The sequence below is a fragment of the Monocercomonoides exilis genome (assembly GCF_001643675.1).
Source record: "Monocercomonoides exilis strain PA203 chromosome Unknown scaffold11-1913109, whole genome shotgun sequence".
In the NCBI taxonomy this organism is placed as follows: Eukaryota; Preaxostyla; order Oxymonadida; family Polymastigidae; genus Monocercomonoides; species Monocercomonoides exilis.
This window is the reverse complement of record NW_027150556.1, coordinates 858,689-872,577: the sequence shown is the minus strand read 5'-3', so window position 1 is coordinate 872,577 and position 13,889 is coordinate 858,689. Positions and strand designations below refer to the sequence as shown.

At 39.5% G+C, this 13,889-nt stretch overlaps 3 protein-coding genes across 3 annotated transcripts; 2 read left to right on the top strand and 1 right to left on the bottom strand.

Moving 5' to 3' along the window:
* The first annotated feature begins 95 nt into the window (after positions 1-95).
* On the top strand, positions 96-1,954 carry MONOS_3909 (putative protein of unknown function (DUF4586)). Its single transcript, XM_067873938.1, has 6 exons — positions 96-210; positions 264-398; positions 470-579; positions 641-821; positions 879-1,556; positions 1,644-1,954. Exons 1-6 carry the CDS (start codon positions 142-144, stop codon positions 1,668-1,670), a joined length of 1,200 nt encoding a protein of 399 aa, XP_067731594.1. The 5' UTR covers positions 96-141; the 3' UTR covers positions 1,671-1,954.
* A 202-nt stretch (positions 1,955-2,156) lies between these two features.
* On the top strand, positions 2,157-9,700 carry MONOS_3910 (uncharacterized protein). Its single transcript, XM_067873940.1, has 2 exons — positions 2,157-2,423; positions 2,476-9,700. The coding sequence occupies exons 1-2, from the start codon at positions 2,207-2,209 to the stop codon at positions 9,474-9,476; spliced, it is 7,218 nt and encodes a 2,405-aa protein (XP_067731593.1). The 5' UTR covers positions 2,157-2,206; the 3' UTR covers positions 9,477-9,700.
* On the bottom strand, positions 9,692-13,877 carry MONOS_3911 (uncharacterized protein; the record flags this gene model as incomplete). The annotated part of the gene is made up of 4 exons (XM_067873941.1): positions 9,692-12,675; positions 12,854-13,636; positions 13,715-13,792; positions 13,843-13,877. The coding sequence occupies 4 exons, from the start codon at positions 13,875-13,877 to the stop codon at positions 10,014-10,016; spliced, it is 3,558 nt and encodes a 1,185-aa protein (XP_067731592.1). The 3' UTR covers positions 9,692-10,013.
* Positions 13,878-13,889: the final 12 nt, after the last annotated feature.

Here is a 13,889-nt window from a genome sequence, read left to right as displayed (position 1 = left end):
AGCTAATAGCTTGAGTTGCCAATCTCACCAAAGTTGAAAGAGCAATCCCTCTAAATAAATAATTGATATCGGTCATTTTTTATTATTTAAAGATCAAATTATTATGGATTAAAATATTTATTTAAAAATCATTCAAGAAGTATGATGACAGCAGCTCATGATCTTCGATATTACAATGTTTTTTCACAGCCAAAATACGAAAGTGATACTGTATATTTTCATAATTGCAACAGTTTTTGATGAACTTGCTTTTATTTTAACAGCCAGAGAACGCAGATGACATAAGGCTCAACACAATTAAATTTCAAAAGCATTTTAAGCCGTTCCTAACTATGCCTTATAAAAAGGGGCAAACGCCAGATATTTATCTCGAGAAAAGTTACAAGCCTTTATATGTTGTTTGTTTTATCGAAGAATCATATTTAATCATTTCTGAAAATTTACCGCACACATATGATTAATAACTTAGGGTGAAAAATATAAAGATCCAAGCAAAATTGAATTTGAAAGAAATTTGAAAGAAAAGAGCAAAAGAATAACATCAAAACCTTTTGTTCCTTCAAATCCCACAAAAAAGAGGTATTTTTTCAATTGTCGATAGAACACTTTGTTGACAACTTCATTTGCTCATGAAAAACAGTTCAACTCCAGGCGATACATACGGTCTTATTGATAAATCTCAAGCGATTCTGCCTGCTCAAACTGAAATACCAAAAGCTTTGCAGCAAACTCTACCTCAACGAAAACAACAGGAAAAACCAAATATTGTAACATCACCAGCAAAGAAAGGCGGTGCCGGATTTTATCATCTGACAATTCATGTGTGATTTGTGAATTATCATCAGTTTTTCATAATATTTTAACTTTAAAAATAACAGGGTGATGAATTTGAATACATAAGTCCTGTTGCTCATTCGAAAAGTTTTTCTGAAACCCGTTCACGCTCGGTGCGTCCAAGAGCAAAATCTTCGAATTCAACAGCAACTGCCCGACCTTTTGTATCAACTTCACGAAGAGGAATAATATTTGATGAGAAGATATACAAAGATCCACAACTTTCACAAGAAGAAATTGCAAAGAGAGAAAAGAAGAAGATAGAAATCTTAAGTTTGGGAAGGACGAATGAAGGGTTTTATGCAAAACCTATTTCTTTGGATGATTTTGATGTTGTGTTTGGAGATAAAAAGAAAAGCGAAACTGATAAACCTGAATTCTCAAGCTCGTCAAAAACTCTTCAATCTGAGCAATTTTATAAGACATCTGAACACGGAATGATGCTTCGAAGTTATAAGCAAAATGCTCAGACTTTAAGCAAATCTTCTGCAAAAAGTGCTTCTTTCTCCAAAACTTTAGGCTCAACAACAACAACAACAAAAAGAAGGGGAAGCACACCGCAACATCCCAAGCCATTTTGCTCAGCGTCTAGTCGTGTGGAAACATTTTCTTCATTCCCATCGTATATCTCTGACCCTTTTGACATTAAAAGGAAATCTTCATCAGTTCTGAAGCCATTCATGCCATCAGGAACAAACACACACTCAAAGCTAACTCCTCCAGTGTGAAAATGAACTTTCATTTTTTTTTATTTTTATTTTTATTTAATTATGTTATGATAATTTTGGAAACTTTTTTTTATGAAACAGATAATGGGATCACAGCATTACACTTGAGATTCATCGAATGCGTTTTGGAGATTGCAAAGATTCATTTTATAACTTTTAAAAGAACGCTCATCCACATTTTCTTGGATTTGACGGATTTTAAAACATTTATAAGAAAAATTCAAGCACTTAGTTATGTGAATTGATCCAATTCATTTTAATGCATAAAAGAAATTGATTGGTATTCTTTTTAATTTGGACAAATACAACATATTTTCTCTTTTTTGAGGATTATGGAGCATTTTGTGAAACGTGCTTATTAGTAATAAAATGCAAGCATTGTTCAACGAAAATATTTTTTAAAACATTGTTTTTTGATTTTTTCAGAAAAAAAACATTTTATTTAACGAACAAAAATAAATATTATGAGAATTTGCTTTTCATAATTTCTCTTTTCACATTTAAACTTAACATAAACTGTAAATGTTTTAATTTTCATTCTTATGAGTTTCAAATTCTTCAAATTTTTATCGGTCTGAATAATGTTATGGGCCACAATAACATCCAATTCTTATTTTGGGGTTTTTCCGTTTGTTATTCAGTCCATGTATTATCCCCAAACACAAAAACATTTCCTATATGTGAGAATTTTGCAAAACATATTTGGTGGACCTATAACTGTTCTGGATACACAGATTTCTGCAAAACATTATATTTTTCAAATTATTTCATTCATTTTTCCTCCACTCCTTTCATTACTAATAGCCATATTATGTCATCTTAATTTTATCTCCATTTTTCTTGGATCAATTATCAGTGGAGGTATGCATATATCGTAGTGCAAAATTTTCATATTATTGATTTTTGATGTTAGGAATTTCGTTTTTATTGCATATTTTTCATAAAATCACAATTGCATGCATAAGAACGCATAGTGCTCAAGGGAGCGCAAAACAGGAAGGAATTTCTTCGTTCTATCAAAGTAATAAATTACCTTTATTTTCCTTCAAGTATTTTTCACAAATCATTCAGCAAATTCCACCCGCTTTTTCTCATTCATGCGGGCTAAAGACTATCGCGTACATTGTCAGCGCAATATTTAGCTTTGCTATGGGATTCTCATTTATCTTCATTCATCATGCTATCACACTTTATCTAAAAGAACCCAAAACTGCGACAGTTGGCTCAATATTTTATCAGATATTTTCTTGGATATCATATGCTATTTGCGTATATTCATTAATGTTCAAATCACCTGACGAATTGTCACAAATTTTTGTTATCGATTATTTCATTGGTTGGTTGAGACCAATTGTTTATCTGATACTCGCTACTTTTATCATAACAGACTTTGGCCGAGCAGATGGATTTCAATTGTTGATGAAAGAAGAGGACGATTGGATAGCTACGATTTCTTCAAATTTCCAAAAACTTCCATATCATTTATCAAGCGCTCCAATGGGAATATGCCTTTTGCTTCCAATTTTCTTTGCTCTGGGAGTAATTCCCTCATTGGGTGCCTTTCTGCTATATTGCGCTAATCAGTTTACTCGATTTTGCTTTGGTAGTTCTGCGTCATCGCGTACAGGCACTTTGCTTCTCACCTCTATTGTTTTTACGCTTACCAGCGTTGGCGGTGGAGTAATGATATGGCAAGCAATTATTAACTTGTCAGCTATTCTTTTTGCAGGAGCAACAATATCGCTGTTGGTCGCTGCTTGCATTTTTGACTACAATTGGGTGGACTGCTTCACTTGGCGCCCAAAGAAGCAGCAAAAACGAGCTAAAGAGACGAAAACTCAACAATTCTCTTCAAAGCAGATTGTTCCTATGAATACATCTTCCGACTGGAATGCTTCAGACGAACAAACAAGCTCATCAGTTGTCCGCTTGTCGAATAACTCACCATTACAGGCAAAGCGCTTCACTCCTTCGCCATCTGCTGCATCAGACAAACCAAACAAAACACAGACTTCTCAAAATCTTCTCCGCATAAAAGCGAAAAATGATGTTTGCGTTTTGTCCTCCTCGCGAACCGATTCACTACCAACGATCCGTGAATCATCTTTGAGACGCAAAAGAACGCTACTTTTGTCTGTTATTTCTGACATTGTGCTTTGTGCCTTTTGGATTGCAATCGCTCTTGTCAATGCAATTTTTGACGACAGTGACGAAGGTGCAGACTCGTCATACACATCTTTCCTTGCTCCCAGCTTTGTTAACGGTGAAATATTTTCCATTGCCAGAATTGCAATTGATGCTCTGATCTTCTGCTTTCTGGTTCTCTGCTGGTGGTGCGAGCTCCACAATGAGCCACTTTGGTTTGGGCTGTTCCGTTTTGTTCGCATTGACGGAAAGAAAGTTGGCGGAGCAGAAGGAGAAGGAAACGATATAAATACATCTCAGCGTCCATCACCTTCTTCTTCTGCATTTCGCACTTTCGCTGTTATCAGGCGTTTCATCAACACATTCTTCCTCCCTCTGTACTATCTTGTCATTTCATATCACGAGCTCTTCTGTCTTGCCACTTCAATGACATCTTCCACTCTTCCTTCTCCTCCTTCTCTCTTTCTCAGCATCCTTTCCTCTGGTCTCCTCCTCCACGCCATCCGCTTCCCTCTGCAGCACCCAGACTCCACAGCTCCCCTCCGTAATCATTCACTCGCTGCTCTCATCTGGCATGTCACCACAAACATCCTTATCCACCCCGAAGAAGGCGAATTCTCCCTTCCAGGCTCATTCTTGACAACGTTTCTGTTTCTCTTCTTTCTCGTACATGTGAGCTTCTCTCGTTTATTCAACCTCATCCAGCACACTTCATTCTATCTCTATTCAGTCATCACAGCTGTCAAAATCCCCAAAGTCGCTCCGCCTCCGTTCAACACACAGCAGCGGTCGTCTCATGTCAAAATGTCGCTTTATCTGCAAATTGCTGTGTGTGCTCCGGTGTCATTCGTGTCAATTATTGTTAGCTCTTTGCTGGATACGAATGTGGAGCAGGTGTTTGGGTATCCTTTTCTGGTGCTGCCAGGAATGATGATCCCGAGAATGATGAATCTGATGGGAGAAGAAAAACTGTCTCAAGCCAGAAGAAACTTGAAGGAGAAAGAAAAAGAAAAAGATAAAACGAGGAATCAGATGAAAAAGGGAAATTCTGAAGGTCAAGATGAAAATGAAGAAGACGATAACGAATATGACACGCGTTATGGTGATGAATGCTCAAAAAGCGATATGGACGAAGCAAAAATGGACAGTGCATTTCTTGCCATTGCCTTGTCTTCTTCAAAAATAGGAGCAAAACCAAATCCGTCATCATCATCTTCTTCATCTTCATCTTCGTCCACTCCTCAATATTCTTTGTCCGATTTGAACAGTCAGTCCATTATGAACCACGAGAAATCAATCTATGCAGCGAACGCTGATGAAGTTATAACGGGGTTGTTGGATATGCTATTCGGGGCTCAAAATCCACTTAAGGACAGAACATTAATATCAGGACGATTAAACGAATCTTCGAATTCTTGTGTTGCTGATTACAGTAAACAGAGCAAATCTTCATCAAAGTCCTTTTCTCTCTCAACAGTCTTCACTTCTTCCCTTCCGTCTCTCTTTACCCACGAAAAGATAGAGCCAGACGTCAACCTTTCCACTCCCTCTCTTCTTTCATCGATTGAGCCAAACACTCAGCTTATGCTCCGCTGTGGGTGTATGACGCTGATTGTCACGATTGGCAGTGTGAGCCGGACGAGTGTGGAGGTGAATGTGAAAGGGCTGGAGATGCAGGAGACGAGCTGCCACCATCTCGAGATAGGAGAGGTAGACAAGGCAATGGAGGTGTGCAGGGTGAAGGAGTGGAGGAAAGAGGCGGAAAAGACGAAGTGGGAGGAAGAGGAAGAGAAGAAGAGGAAGAAGAAAGAGTTGGAGATAGAGGAAAATGTGAGGAGAGCGATGGCAGCAGTTGATGCAGGTGCAAAAAAGCGAAAAGAAAAGAAAAGAAAAACAAGCAAGAATGTAGAAGAAGGAAAAGCCAAAGATGATGATGACGATGATGACGATGAAGATGAAGAGGAATTTGAAACAGTTGTCACACTTATTCAACCACACCCAGATTCTCAAGCACACAATCAGTCAACGAACAACCTATCTTCAACAGGCTCATCTGCAATTTCAACACTAAGCAACACATCCAATTCATCTTCACAGTCAAAACAAGCATCTTCCTCATTCTTCTCCATTCTGACAAACCCCCGTCCTTTTCTTGTGCTGCACCCGCTCGCCTCTTTCTCCACGTTCTGCTTCGAGCCGTCCACATTCAAGCTGATGGGCGTGCTGAGCCACCCGGACGCGCTGAATGAGATGCGGCGTGTTCTTCTCTATGCGCTTATGTGGGAGTGGCTGCAGGCTTCTCCGCTGAAAGTTAAGAATGCGGCTGTGCTGGGGAGAAGTTGCATGAGGAAGCAGCAGAAGAAGAGGCATGGAGAGAAGGAAGAAGAAGATGAATCAGTAACCAAAACGAATGAATTGAATGAAAGTTCTGAAAAGATGAATGACTATCAGAATGGAAAAGATGCAAACAAAAAAGGAAACAAAATTCTGAACGTTGATGTGTCTCAATCGGCAAACACTTCATTATCATCACTCTATTCTTCTTCTTCCTCTTCAACTGACTCAGAATCAAACTCATCTTCATTCCGTCTTGTTCTGTTGACTGATGAAACGATTTCTCAGCTTTCTCCGGTCTATTTCACAAAGCAGCATTACAAGTTTGCTCTGCGCTGTGCGGAATACTTGGCTGACATTCGACAGCATTGCAGTTTCCAAAGTTCATCCAAAAATGTTTCATTAACATCATCATCTTCTTCTTCTTCTTCCTCTTCACTGAATGGAGAAGAACCCCGCAGACTGCATCTATTCAATACGTTTTCTTCTCTCCCGTCTTTCAGCAGCGACGAAAACTACACTCAGCTTGTGGCCGAAGACGAAGAGTTGTATTTGAGCTCTCTTTACAGCGGGGAAGCATACGATTCATTTTTGAATGGAAAAGATTTACCAGGTTTGGCTGCTTTGAACGAAAAAAGACTCAAAATACTCCACAAATTGGATGACAGAGCAGCCAAAGAGGCGCACAAAGCAGAAACCACACCAGTTTCGCTGCTTCGGAAAGGGATCGAGCTGTCAAGCGACTTGCCTCCGTTGGTGCGCGACGGGATGAAACCATTGAATCCATTGCGTTCTTCCGTCTCTCTCAGTTTTTCTTCTTCTCATCCTTCTTCTTCTTCATCTTCTGCTTCCTCTTCCTCTTCTTCTTCTTCTTCTTCTTCCATTTCTCCATCGTCTCGGACTTCTTCTCCCTTCAGCTCGTTTCACTCATCTTCGCACACATTCAGCCCAATCACTCCGCCTCAGTCGCCTTCACTAACTCCAACGCTGGACAGCTCCCCTCTTCTCACATCACCTTCTCTCTCTCCATTTCAGTCCTATCAGTTTCCTTCATCATCGTCTTCTTCTTCTGTTGCTGCTCATTCACTTTCTCCTCTGTCTCCAACAGAGCCTGCCTTTTCAGCAGAGCAACCTTCGAGAAGAAGAAGAGGAAGTAGCACACCTTCTCCTTCTGCATCATACGATTTCCCCTCAAAATCAGCATATTCTTCCTACTCTTCCAGTTCTGATGACACCGAACAGCCACCTCAGCTATCTTCATCTCCTCATTTGCCATCTGCCGGAGTCAATGCAGACTCTGCTTTAGAGCAGCCAGAATCTCCAGTCATTTCGACAACACCAAACCAGTTCTCCATTCGCCCTGCACATCCACAGGCCTCCCAGCAGCTTTCTGTGGCTTCTGCTGCTTCAGCGTCATATTCTCTTACAGAAGCAGACAGAAATAGCGAAGCAAACGAAAATGAAGAATTGTTAGCACCAGATGCGAGCGACCTGATTTCGCCATCACAGTTCCATCTTCTACGGCGCCTTATTTTGAGCAGCTTTGTTCTGCTGGATACAAACTCAGCAGCAGACACGCTGATTGACTTGAAGTACGAGCGAGTCTGCCTCAGCTGCTATCACATAAAGGAGAGCTGCTTTGGGACGAAGTGTGTTTGCGGGAAGATGCAAAGAGAAGAAATGGATGAGAAGAAGAAAGCGAATAAAGGGAGGGAAGGAGAAGATGTGGAGGATGATAGCGATGATGATGAAGATGATGATGAAGTGCCTGATGGAAGGGTTCATTTTTCGGAGAAATACACTTCTGGAAATATTATTCCGAAACCTTCTATTTCTCCGTTTCTTAGTCCATTTGCACCTCTTGGAAATCAATCAACTTCAGCAGTTGGAAGCAATAAGCCATTTCCCTTCTCTTCTTCATCTTCTTCTTCATCAACTAATTCATCACAAAGCACAAAATCTGTCACTTTATCGCTTTCTTCAATGCCTCAGATTGTTGAAGTGTACAATGGATATTTGCCAAACAACGCACTTGCGCTGTCTGTGAGAAGACTGCTCAACGGAGAAAACTGGGAAAAGCCGAAAACAAAAGCTAAAGCAACTGGCTCGTCTTTGTCTTCATACTCTGAATACTCCTTTGGTTCTGGTTATCGCTCTTCGTATTATTCTTTTTCAATGCAGAAAGAGACACAACAGAGCAATCAGTCATCATCATCATCTTCTTCTTCTTCCTCAGATAAGCCATCTGAAACTGAAACTTTGTCCAGTGAAAAATTTATAAAGCCATTTCATCAAAAGCTCTTTCTTCAAGTCGCTTTCTCAGCGTTTCGCAAGGCTGCCACAATAGCACACGATCACTATCTTTATCAGGAGTTCACTCCAACAACTGAAGAAGCCGATGCAGAAGACGAAAAAACGAGAAAAAAGGCAAATAAAAAAGAAGACAAAGAGTCGATTTTCGCAAATAATCGCTTTGGCAATAAGAGATTTGGAAATGATAGCGATGATGATGATGATGATGAGGATGAAGATGATGAAGATGATAATCGCGGAAGTTGGGGAATGCCAAACTCTAAATGGAACAGTAACGCACCAAATGGAACAACAACAGGAAAAATTGGTTCTGAAGAAAGAGAAACTGACTCACTGCAAAACAGCCAGAAACAGACAGAGAAAAAGCAAACAGACATCTCAAAAGAGAATAAAGAAGAATCAACACCATCAAAGAAACTGAAATTGGGATTGCATGGAGAGCCATTGACGGATTGGAAAAGCGCTCTGATTAAGGAGATCTCAACGTTTGTATCATTTCATCCATCTAATTTCTCTTCTGCACCAAAAATGCCTCTGTTTGCTTCTTCTCTGTTTCCTTCGATTGTTGGATGGAACAACGAATTATCTTCATCCCTGGTTCCTCCTTCCTCAACGTCCTTTCCCCAGTCATCTTCCAATCGCTCTGTTTTCGATCTGAGTGATCCAATCAGCATCCGAGCTGCGGTTGTGGTTGGAAGCAAGCAATGGATCGAGGCGATGGCATTGAAATGCGATCAAGTCTTTGGACTTACAAAGCGATCAGCAGAATCAGAATCTATTCTTTCGTATGACTCTTCATTATCCTCACCGTCATCATCTGCATCTTCATCATCTGACCCCGACAAGGATTTCTCTTCGTCTGCTTCGTCTTCTTCTCATATTGGCGTGCTATGCACTCGACGCATGCGCCGCTGGAGCTGCTGCAAAGTCTCTTACGCTGCTCCATTTGAGCCACAATCGACTTCTCTTGTGAAGGAATTTCTCTTTGCAGCGAATAATGACGATGAAAGATTTTCAATTCAGACACATCCAGTTATGCTGAGAAACATTGGAGGACAGAGTTTATCTGAGCCATTTGGTTATCTGGCGTTTGAAAGTGGAAGAGTATTCATCAATTTTTAAGTTTATTGTTTGTCTTTTTTTCTTTTTCGACACCAAGTTTTTATATTAGATTGTACCAAAAATTCACATTAACTTATTATTTCCATTTCAAATGTTTTATTTTTTTCACTATTTTTCTCATTTTTAATTTTTAATTGTCTATTTTTTTGTGTCACTGTTTGTGTATTAGTGTTTAATATTTCTCAGTTACTCATTTAAAACAAATATATCATTCAATCCAATAATTTCAATTTTTTTGCATTGAAGTGATGAAAAAAGAAAATGCTCGAAACAAAAAATGAGTTCTTAACATATTTCAAAGCTATTCTCACAAATAAGAACTTTGATAAAAGATATACTTTAATTGAATACACATTCATATGTATTCTTGTATATGAATTGAACGTTTATTTTTTGATTACTGTTATTTCGTTTAGAGCACGCAAATTCAAGAAAATTCAACTTATCCTGATTGTTTTCCTCCCTTTTCAATTTTACATTTGAAATGAAATGAATTTGAATTTTATTTAGAATTCCTTTTTTTTTCTCAATTGTTAATTAACTATTCAACATATCAGCATCTTCCTCCTCACTTAGCTCTTCCATTCCCTTTTTCGCTCTATTCCATATTCTGCTAATACCGAATCTTTTCAACCCTCCTCTTCCCTTTTTCTTTCCTCCCTTCTTCTCCCCTGACATCAATGCACTGAGCGATGGCACATCCTCATATCCCAACAAGAATGAGCAATTCCACGTCCATGTTTTGCCACGCACTCCGTTTTCCTCCTTCCAGCTGGTTGTCACCCTTGCATCATTCTCTATTTGCGCCTCTGCTTTCTTCCATTCCTTCTCCAGCAAAAGCGCTCTTTCGTTCTTTTTCATCGCATTCAGCACAAACTGCTTCACATGAATAGTAAACAGCCCCATGTCAAGACCCGACTCTGCCAAAGCACTCTCAATTTCGTTTTTCTGCTCGCTGCTTAATTCGCCATAGCGCGAGTCGCGACTGCTAAATCTCCTATTCGCAGCTCTTTCCTTTTGAGAGAGATTGGCCTGCTCCCGCAGCAGAGCCAACGATAACTTCGTCATCTTCTCCACTCTCCTGTGACTCGCCTGTCTCTTCTTGAGTTTCACCAACAGATACACACAGCCAACGACAATTGCAATAAACAAAAGTGTTGCCAGCGCAAACTGCAAACGATGCGTATGGATGTACAGACCAACGCTGCAAGGGAACGGGAAGCCGAGAAGAGAAGGTTTGCACTCAGCAGCAGAAGAAGACAAGCCAGAAGAGCAGGCCAGATCCCACAGTGCCTTTCCAGAAGACGGGATTTCGCACATGAATTCGTCTGTGGTTTTGTCGTGAATGAAGTTGTGTGGTAGAACATAGCAGGTGTCTGTTGGGTTTGTAGAGCAGCCAGGAAACAGCTGCTGAAGATGAGAGACGAGAGAGGAGAAAAATGGAGAAGTCAGCGGAGAGACTAAAAGCTCCTCAGCAGCAGACAAAACATTCATCTGCTCCAATGTCAAAGGAATCAGCTCAGATGAAGTTGCCACTGTTTCTGTTTTTTCTGATTCAGCTTTTGTTTTGCCTCTTCCAAATGAACTTCCAGTGATAGAGGATTGAGCTCCACTTTTTGTTATGCTTTTTCTTTCCATGCATTTCTCTGTAATCCATTGGCCAAATTCCTTCACCATCAAATTCTCCAAATGCTTCCTCCTTAACCCAATCCCTGTTACACTAATCTCGCTTTTGTTCACTTCTTCCTTTCCAAAGCTCGCTCTTCTCCCTTTTTCTTGATACAGGCTCTTCCACGGATCGTTCGTTTTCTTCTCTTTTCCTCTCCAAAAGGCAAAGACTGAAGTCGTTGGCATTGACAGCTCGCTGCACACCGATTTCACTCTCTGTGAAGCTACCTGCTGCATCATCTCATACGTGACAACAGCCGCTGCCTCACCAAAAGCAGAGCTGTTTGTGCAGATCAGATCAATTTCAGACGGACGCTTCGAAAGCAAATTCGAGTTTGACCCCAAATGGCGCAAGATGTTACTGGGTTGAAGCATGAAAAGGAGCTTTATTGGAAGTAAAAGGATTGCAATGATTATCTTCACAATCAACCAAATTGTAGGAATTAATGTTGAAATTGTAAAGACAGCAGGCAGCCGAACGAAATCCACAAGTGTGCAAGGTCTTATAATCTCTTCTCCACATTTGCACATCAACTTGTTTGTTTCGTTGCTGAAATACATAAACTGCAAGATGCTGTCATTTGCTTTGATAATCGGGAATATCGCTTTAAGTGAATGCAAAACAGAATCTGATGCAGCGTCATCCAAAGAAGAAGCATCAGAAATTCCTTTCTTCAAACGAAGTTCGCTCCGATATATGTTCACTCGATACACAGCTTCGAATGTGAAAGAAACAGAAACCCACACACAAAGAATGAAACCCAGAATATATGAGATAACTTTCAACCAATCACTCACGCTCTTATGTGCCTTCTTTGAAGGAGGTTGAGAAGCGTCTTCTGGTGGCTGGACAGGCTGAGGTGACTCAATATGCTTTTCTTCAACATTTTCCAAAGGTTGTTGCTGCGATTGTTGCTGTGGAGATGTTGGCTCTATCTTCTCAAACAAGTTTTTGAAAAATGAAGAAAATGAAAATTTGGCTTTGTTTTTGTTATTTTGATCTTTCTGTTCATCTGAATTGAGTTTCGTGTCTTTGCCAGTTTCCTTTGATGGCTTTTCATTGCTTGGCTGTGGAATACGATTAGCTTCTGATGAAATTGACTTTCGGCTTGTGCTTCTTTGTCTTGTTATTGGGCCATTGTCCATGTGAATTCCAGTGTTGTATCCTGTACTATTAACTCCCATTGATGCAAAAGCATTAACCGCAGATGAAGAAGGCGCAAAGGGAGGAAGTGCTATGGATGAGGAATACGAAGGGGAGGAAGAAGATGAGGGATAAGAAGATGGAGAAGGATGAAGTGGAGATGTGCGAGATTTGCTTCGAGCTCTGATGGGTAACGAGTCACGAGGCATCTTCATTGGAGAATCATAAAAAGAAGGAGCGAAACGCCCAGGCGTTTGAAACGGATGAGATGATTGCGAAGAAAAAGGCGAAGGTGGACGAGGCGGGGGATCAATGTTAAATGCATTCGGAATTGGATGGGAAACGAAAGGACGAGGCATGTTGGCCGTTAACAACATTTGGGCATCACTTTGGATATAAATGTATTAGACAGAGAGGAAGAAGAAAATAGTATAAGGAAAATAAAGAAAATTTCGTTTTTTCCAATGAATAATAATATTTTTTTTAATCGAGAATGATTCATCACAAATTATTAGCAAATTACAAAAAGATGAAACACAACTCAATAAAACAATAAAAAACATACGTTTTGGAGTCATATGGGCTTAAAACTGGAAATCCTGAAGAAGATGGAATTGCAGCATTCCCTGCATTTACATCCTTTTCAGCTAGAGTGTTGATTAACCTCGAAGGCTTGGGCTTTTGAGGAGGATTCACAACCGCAGTTTTTTTGTTGTCATCTTTGACTTCTGGCTTCAGTATTTCACTTTCATCTTCTTTGATAATATTTCCAGAATTTTGATGTGGGCTTTCCAATGTTGGTTTTCCTCCATTGGAAGTTTCTAAAACAGGCGATTCTTCTTTTTTCACCTCAGTTTTCGGAATTGTTTGCTTTTGTTTATTGCTTTCAGGAAGAGAAGCAGAAGCTGATTCACCATAAGGTAACTCTTTTGTTTCATCTGATTTAGCGCCAACAGGAATAAGACCACCTTTCTCCAAGATGCTGGATGATATTAAACCTCCTTTTTCAGACATTTTCGGAAGAAGATGGGGAGGAATAGCTGAAAGAGGAGGTGGCGTAAAAATATCGTTTGAAATTACTTGCGGATCTTTTTTAGTGTTTTTGTCATCCTCTATATCAAGCTTTTTTCTTTTATGTCCCTTTTCATTTGATTTTTCCTTTCTCGGATTTACTTTTTCTGGTTTCAGCATGAAAATATCATCATTATCTGCTTTTAATTCATCATTCATTGCATCGTTTTGACCTTGTGAACTTGGCTCTGTACTTAGCTTACTTTTGCTTTTTCGTACAGATGGTGAGTGAACTTTATTTGAATTCTGGCTTATGGTCTTATCTGGATGTTCAAAACTTCAATTAAGAATCAAAAATAAAATAGAATTATATAAAATATTGCCCAAATTAAAACAATAACGCTTCAAAACGAACTCAATTTCAGAAGCTGTTGTTTCAGATGTATTTAATGGAACTTTGTTTTCTGAAGCATCCGCATTATCAGCATTTGTTCTTCCGAAAAAAATAAACAATAACGCTTTTTATAATAAAAGATTCCATACTTTTTTTTGATGGAAGTTCTTCTTCGAGGAGGCATCTCAAAAAAATA